This window comes from Gavialis gangeticus, unplaced genomic scaffold, assembly GCF_001723915.1.
Source record: "Gavialis gangeticus isolate Ggan-Ray unplaced genomic scaffold, GavGan_comp1, whole genome shotgun sequence".
In the NCBI taxonomy this organism is placed as follows: Eukaryota; Metazoa; Chordata; order Crocodylia; family Gavialidae; genus Gavialis; species Gavialis gangeticus.
In genome coordinates, this window is record NW_017729032.1 from 121,312,894 (window position 1) to 121,321,532 (window position 8,639).

The following is an 8,639-nucleotide window of genomic DNA, read 5'->3' on the forward strand; positions in this document are numbered from 1 at the left end:
AAAAAAAAAAAGAGGTAGGAAGGTCAAATGAAGGGTTGCATTAGCTAGACAAACCAAATCAAATCTCATACTTGTATCATTTTGGTTTTCCAGACAGAAACCCATCTGAATCCCCTTCTCTCTCTTTTTTTTTTGACATCAGTATAAATAGTCATTTTAATTCAACACTGAAAACGCAGATAAAATACTGAGTACAGAATAAGTAACTGTAACATCGCCTTCTTTGTAATGGGCGTATCAATTTCTCCATAATTCAAAACTAAAAGTAGCGCCAAATTAAAAATAAATACATCCACATTTCTCTTAGTTAGCCCTTTCTTGTATATTAAATGATGTTCTGCAGCATGAGTGTTGGGAAAGAGAAATTGGAACATTACAGCTATGAAGAGGAAAGGTTCAACAAGTGCCAAGAGTTAAATGCCAACATGTCAATGTTCATTATACTCCCTTAGCTAAACCTCCTACCAAACATGACAATCACAAAATCTTTGGACTTCAGTAGCACCTATGAAAAAAAAATGAGACTAGAAAAGCTAGAAAAGACAACAGAGAATGGTATTTCAAGATGGAGGTTTCTACCATCTGCTATACAAAAAAAAAGGACAGACTGATATCTAATACCTCCCCCTCTCATGACATATTTAAACATCATTTTTTGCAGGCAATAAAAACTATTCTTTAAATAGTTAACACAAGTATCTCTTAATATTATCTCATACATGAACACAAACAAAACCTGACTAACCTGAAAAAAACTCCAAAAACACTGAAATCGTAAAATGACAAAAGTCATTGTTAAGCTAAAAGATGCTGGAATTCCTTCTACACACTTTCCCTGACATCTCCACACAATAAAATGCAAGGGTCAGTGGTACTGAAACAAGCAAAGGCAGTTCCACTCTTTTGCACTTATGAAAGCGAGTGACCCAAGCTATTATTCCAGTCTTAGGCACTTTTTGTTCTTAATATCCAGATGCAGGAGCTATTTTTTTTAAAAGAAATGACTGCGGACACCTCCTTCACATTTTCCTTTTCTTCAGCATTTTCACTTCATAAAGCTGCAGTCAATGTGTTTTGTGTGTGGTGAGAAGGGAATGACACATTCAGTGGTGGTCTCAGCCACAGCCTTCATTGGTGGCTCAAGTAGTCTCAGGATTAGGTCTTTGTGTGTAATGAAAAGATATGAAAAGTCAGTTATTTAAACTCAGTCAAGCTGTTGATTTTGGGGAGGAAAAAGGTTTTGCAATTCAGTTTTCCTCAATAAATCACTGCCCTTTTCCAAGGGCAGCTGCAGATAGCTCACATGTTCACAATGTTCTCCAGAAACAAAACATGTCTTGATTTTTTTCTTTCAGTCCAACAATGGGGAGGGAAAAGCCAAACTAAGTCATTTTATATGAACTTTTTATACTTGCTAGTTTCATTTGTTGTAGAAAAGTTTCACCTTGTAACTGTAAAAGCAACAAAGGATCCACAATAATTAGGATAACATAAAGAGAAAGGGGATGTAAAAACAGGACAAAATAGGAAACCAGAAGAGATGGAAAAACAAATTAATTTTACAGTGATGATCATATTAGCCAAAAATGTCAAGTACAACTAATTTTAGGTAGCCAACCTGAAATACCTCAAAAGTTGATTTCAAGGATGCTAAGTCCTTCAAGTCTATTTGAAGACTGTAACATGTGGATGCATATTACCTCTTAGGATACTCTGTTGGCTCAGAGATTAAGAAAGATTGTCTGGAATTTCTAGAAGAACCTAAAGGGCATTTATACAAGTGCTCTGGGAGTTGTGGTGGGGAGTGCTTTAATTAGAGCGGCTCTAAGAACCTCTAATTAAATCACCTGGAACATCATGTGTATCAGAGTCCCCATGCTGAAAATGATGGTGGGGGCATTTTAACTAAAGTTTCTTGAATGAACTTTAGTTTAAAGGACCCCACTGCCATTTTCCAGCTTGGGGATGCTGATACAAATGACACTGAAGCCTACTGGAGCATGGTAATTACTTCTGATTAATCAAGTCTGTTCCAACATGCTGCAGTTACCTCTCTGCACATGTATAGGCACCCAAAAGTGCCTAAATCCCATTCACTTTCAAAGGGGCTGGCCACCTAACTCTCCCAAGCCCCTTTAAAAATTCCACCTTTTTTATGGTCAACGACACAGATCTGTTACCTAAAGGAAGAACATTTGTGATAATCAGGGATCCTGGTTCTGTCTGAAAAAAAATCCCCAATTTTCAGATTACAAAAATTAACCTAAAATCCACATTTTTTCATGATCAAAATGAAACCCCACTCGCTCTCTCTCTCATTTATAAATATAAGTGGTGTTTCATTTTAATCACGGAAAAATGTGGATTTGGGGTTCCTTTTTTTAATCTGAAAATTGGGGATTGTTTTAAAATCAGAGAAAGCCAGGATCCCTGGTGATAATTTATATATTCTTTATATAATCTAGTAGTATCTCAAGAACAAAGTCATGACTAACATCTCATCATGCCAGACACAGCACAAATATATAACTAGATGAGGGAAGAAAAAGAAGCAACTATGTGACACTGATGCTTAAATCCTATTGAAAGTCATTAATGCGCTTTGAAACATCTTGTCCATGGTCCCTGCCCTGAAGAGCTTACAACAGTTGAAACCAGATTCAAATTACCGTAATCCACCATAGGAAAAAGAAGAATGAGAGGAACACAACTATGATAAAAATATGCAAGATTTTGTCAAAACACTGCTAATATAATTTTGTTTTTCAAATATTTGCATTAACATGGTTATTTAAGGGATTGTTTTAAAAATTACCTAAATATATAAATAAATATAGCATTAACATGTAAACATAAATGATCAATGGCAAAAACAGTAAACATGGCACCTGTTATCTTTCAATAGAGAAAAGCTGGCCTAGAACTCCATCCCTACAGAGTCCATCCCAGGCTTAAGGACCCAGACCTATTTACCTTTCTGTAGAAACAGCCTTTAACATTAATGGCCAGCTCCAGAATCTACTGAAGACAATTAAAAGACTCCCATTGACTATAATGGGCTTTGAATCAGGCTCCAGCACATTTAGTTAACTATCACAACTGAACTTCGCACATAGAGACCCAACTTGTATCTGTATAGGAGGATAAATGTTTTCTCAGAAAAAAAGAAAATATTTTTTCATATGCTTATGGAAGATATAATTCCAATAGTTAGTCATGGGCACTAATAAGACCTGTCTCACATTCCATTAAACATTTATAGAGCAGCACAAGAAAATAGTTTCCTCATATTGTAAAAGATAAAATCTTCTCTGGTGAAGACCTGCATGCTGAATTTTGGCAAAACAAGGAAAGCAGAACTTACCTGGAACTCCTGCTCTTTAATTCTCATATGTCTGAGAGTAAAGTACTAATGTGGATGCAATTTCAGACTGATAGTTTAGCAAAACATTATCTGTACTACAGCCTAAACACAAAAAGATGGATTTTTGTGCTTCTCATGTGCCCATTCCACTTTTGTTTTGCCAATCCTAAAAATATATAAAACACATTTCCATTCACTTTAAAAATAAAACCATAAAAAAATGCAGAAAAGATAATGTAAGTTGTTTGAAAATACTAGTTTTATTAGATTAATCATACTCAGAATAATTTTAGCCCTGTGATTATAATGTGATTTTATGAGAATGTTAGCAATTACCAATGTTACAAAATCCCTGAAGCCACTGGATTTATTTATTTATTGCTATGTATTTCTATTATGTTCATCCTTGTAGTACTCGTGTGCCCAGCCACATTTGGTTTATTTGCGCAGGAATGAAACAGCCACTTGCTAATATAGTAACAGTCTGGAATGTTTCAAAATGACCCTTACGATAACTCAGAAAAAAAGACGAATTCTTCAATGCAAATCCTCTCAAGAAAAGCTTCTGCACACAAAGTAAGATGAACCAGTTACTGCATTGCTTATTAAGTTTCACTTGATTCCTCCTGACAACCATTTAAACAATGAATGTTGGGAAATGTCCCTCAAAGAATCAACAACAATGGTAGGGATCAGAGCTTTTATATTTAGCTAATACTGTTTTTAAAGAGGAGAAAATATTTCTTCCTGAAAGGATTATGGGAAGTCTTATAAAAGACACCTGCAAACAAAACAAGTGACAAAAGATCTTTATCATAATTGATAACGGTCATCCTTCCTACAAATTGATGCTTCCTTAGAAATAAATAATGTCATACACTGTTGGTATTGTATCCAAGATGCGCTCACTAATCAGCCCAGCTGATAGTCCACAGTAGAAAGTTTTACCAAAGAAGACTATGCTGAAGAGGAAACATTTTTCCCCTCATGCTCTGAGACACAAAAAGTTAAATGCAAAAAACCCTATAGTGAAGTTCTAACTAACCACACCTCTTTTTATCCCCAACAGAAATATTTAAGTGTTGAAAAAAATCTCATTGGAATAGATTGGATAAGCATATATATTCTATTTTAACAAGCTCCTTATGGTTTCTATTACTGTACAATTTCAGAAATCTGTTTTTCACTTGCAAGGCAAACTTGAGAATATGTGCCATCATTTATTCAAATGACCTATTTGCAAGAGATTAAGTACTCATGAACATTAAGCTTTGAATGGGAAACCTTTCTAAATCACAGGTTTCACAATATGGATAAGAAACTTGATAGTGCTTAAAAGAATATTATATTCACATTATGAAATGCTTTACTCTTTCATCTCTGATCAGTTTGGTTTTGGTATGTGTGCAAGCCACTGGCATTACCTCTATTAGACTACAGCATCTGGGTTCCTACTAGCAACCGTAGTGGCCGCTTGAAGATGAATGTAATACATTACCCCCACTAGTTGGAAAGACCTGTACCTAACAACCTCCAGCACTGCACAACAGGGCATGGGTCCATCTCCCAACTTGAGTGACAGCACAGGATACTTAACCCTGTCAGACACAATATAAAAAAAATACCCTACAACTGATTGTTTCCCTCTGTTCCCTTCCCACACTCAACTTCACACCATCTCTACTTTCTTTTGTCCCCAATTGTTCTGCCAGTTCTACCCCTCTACCCACAAACTCCTCCTCTCTTTGATGTGCTGGAAATAGATCAGCTTTTGCAGCAGCCCTTGGGAATTGAGCAGAGTGGAGTGGAGAGTTAAAGGTATGGCAGAGAAAGGAGAAGAGAAATGCTTGCTGATAAGGGGAGCCAATCGAGTCTCAGAAACAGCAGTAAAAATAGAGCCACACCATCTAATAGTCCACTCTGCCTGAACTTAGCCAGCCCTGTGCACAGCAGGGGTAGCAATAAGCATAGTATGCCCAGGGGGCCACCAAGTAGGCAGTAAGTACTAAGTAGAATAAAGGAAGCCAGTGAGTAGGCAGCCATGTCGTAGCATAAAAGGATGCAAAAGCATTGCCTTAAACCAGCTGAAATGAAGCCAGATTTTCTGTCCAATGAAGAACAGTTAACTCCGAAGAAACACATATCTGAATCCATATAAAACTGATGGAAATATATAGCCAAAATATAGATTCTTCATGTATTTTTAGAAACCTGTAAAATTCAAAATTTTGACAACTAGAATCAAGAAAATATCAGCAAACACAAAGTATTTAAACTTCTAATGGAACTTCTCCAAGCAAATAAACAAACACATTCCTTCCTTTTTCCTCTCCCAAATGATCTACTGTAGTGCGTTTTGAAAAACAGGACAGGAAGCTCCATCACCCTTAAGCTATGTATGCAGTAGAATAAAAAGATATCGTGTTAAAGCATGTTTTGACTAATAACAGTCTAAATTAGTTTTTCAGCAAAGTTTGAGTATTAATACTTTAAAAGATTATTTATTTTCTTTCAATTAATGTAAAGGGAAAAAAATTAAACACACAGGTGAAATCTTCAAAGCGAACTATAAACAGAGAAAATAAAATAAAATGCCCAGTAAATGTGCTATAGAATACATTCTTGAATTGGTAGTGGTGAACCTACAGATGACCCAATACATCTTTCCCATGTCTAATTTTTATGATACTAAATTCAAAATATTAAAGGCAATAATATAACGTGTTTGTTTTTAGAAACTTTTTGCTTTCTACAGTATTTCATGAAAAGGAATGACCATGAGGGCCCCCAATAAAACAGAATCACTTTAATGCTAGAAGAATAACCCTTTTCTTCATTACCAAAATCAACTCTGCTTTGTCCATTCTGATATAAGCAGTAACTTCTCCCTCTTGTTCCTATCAAGACTATTATTTTCACCCTATTACACTAATCTTTTCTTTGTAAATAGCCACACCTGTTTGAATCCAAAAATGGTGTGGTAAACTTTTGATTCTTTGTGGAAGTACACACATAATTAGGTTAATCTGTGCGATCTTTTCAAGTGAGTTGATTGTTTCTTTACTGTGGACATATTTCTCATAACAGCAAAAGGCTTGCCAGATTGCTTGGAGGCAAATCAGGAGCAATTTACCAAGCATGTAGCTACTATGAACTGAAATCTTGACATAATAGCAAGCTTTGTATAGCCACTCCTACCTGTCAGTTATTACTCATGTTAGCTTTTTATTTACACAGTAAATCTTGACCACACCCTCCTTTCTCAAGTAAGCACTTTCATTAAACTCAGCTAGTTCTTTGAAAGATATATTATTCAGTTTTATATGTCAACAGAATATAAACTCCTAATGCAATATAATACTCTTCATAAAAGTAGTGACTGTATTACCTGCATGAAGTCCAAAAATGTTAACGGAAGCAAATCATCCAGATGGCCAATATCTTTAGAGAAACGGTTTAGGATTCTCCCTATAAAACAGGATTCAAGTAAAAATATGTTGTTTTTTTTCTAACGTAGTTCGTTTCTAAAAAGTCACCAAAATAAAGACTAATTATGCTATGACATCATCATGATACCCACTAGTGCAACATTTATATACAACATGAAATGATTCTCTAAATGCTGTTGTATGGTCATGCCCATACATGTTTAGTGAGTGTCCAGATGGCACCTAAAGCCCCAATTCTGCTAATCTGCATGGTAAAGCATAATTTTATGTATACAGGGTAATGTTTACCAGGTGGCATCTCAACAGTGATGCATGTCAAACAATATTTTTCTGGTCCTCTTATTCTGGTTGAAAATTCCACTGGCATTAACACTGTATGCAGGTATTGGAAGCCTACCATGAGGACTGCTTCAGCAACTATAGTACTGTCTTGGTTTTTTAAACAACTCGGATTTCCGCTAAAAATACAGTAAAATCTTAGTAAACATAAGTTTGAGTTGTAAATGTTACGGAAATCGAATCTGAGTTTGTTTTATATGAATGTATCATTGAATTTATATTTATTCAAAACCTTGACAATGCTGATCTTTATTAAAACTTATAACACTATTTTTAATCTGTTATCACTGAAGCATTGACACTCTCCTGTTTTCTTGAGTTCTACTTGACTGAAAATATTCAGAGAGAGCAAAAGACCTTTAACAATTAAAATTGAATCTCTATCACCTGTACATGAATAAGTACCAAACTCCATAGCGTGTTGATTCAACTCATGGGGAAGGAACAACAACCATAGGAACAGGACTAGCCTTTAACAAGGTATTCAGGCTTGAGCATGCATTTATGCTTCTTTACTTGCACATATTTTGGCTTAATTATTGCAAAGAATTGTTTCTACTAGTGAGAAATAGTGGCAACAATAGAAAAAATAATTCTTTAAGAAACAATAAAATTAAATTAAAAAAAAATAAAATCAAACCAATTCACTGAACTGAGAGTAAATACATTTCACATTTTCAAAGCGTGCTGGAGCCCTAAGCTGAGGACTGAATAAGCAATAAAAGTAGCCTTTATACAAACATCTTAGTTAAAGGATGACTTAATAATGTAATGCATAATGAAAAATTATTTGTATGTATCTGAAGAGTACAGCGCATGCTAATGTTACTTGTTCAAAGGCTCAAGACTGGCAGTGGGTAGGGTTGACAGACAAGAAGAAACTCCACCCTGGACAAGTTATCCCTATGCCATTTTTTACCTTCTGACGTGCTTGCAAAGATTCATGTTCTGTATTATCTATTCTGCCATGCTCTTTCTTCATGGGGATCTCTGAGGCAGATGCCAGCAGGTAGTGACCTTGTTACACAAATCCAGTGAGAACACAGAGGAAGGGTGAACTGGGAGTCCAGGACTACCACCAAGACCTCCATAAAGATGGCCCTATGGATTCACTCTGCTATCTATCTCACATTGGAATGGACAGAAAGAAAACAACCCCACAAAGAAACCCTCATTAAAGTCTCTTTCTTCTTGACACCATCCTCCCTCTTCTGTCCCCCCTGGCCCCTTGAAGGTTTTGATGCAGAAGGAACAGCTCACTCTGTAAAGCCTTTGCACTGCAGTTTGGTTCTTGAAGTTTGGTTGTGGCTTGGAAGCAATCCATTGCCTTTAAGACCCTCCAGCACTATTTACAACCACAAGAAGATCCTACTCCCCTTTTCACCATGAAACTCAACAATACTATCAAATCATTTCCATCAGGACTACAGGAAAAACTACAGACCTTGATCCTGCAACTACCTAGCCCAGGGACTTTTCACATGCTC

The 8,639-nt window shown here is 35.9% G+C and overlaps 1 protein-coding gene across 5 annotated transcripts in view; it reads right to left on the bottom strand.

Moving 5' to 3' along the window:
• The window catches only part of ABCC4 (ATP binding cassette subfamily C member 4), a 351,018-nt gene that overhangs the window by 133,775 nt on the left and 208,604 nt on the right, over positions 1-8,639 (bottom strand). For all 5 annotated transcript variants that reach the window (XM_019524314.1, XM_019524312.1, XM_019524313.1 and 2 more), the window contains one exon: positions 6,753-6,832. In XM_019524314.1, the coding sequence (XP_019379859.1) occupies positions 6,753-6,832 (80 nt within the window). The remainder of the gene's footprint in view (positions 1-6,752; positions 6,833-8,639) is intronic.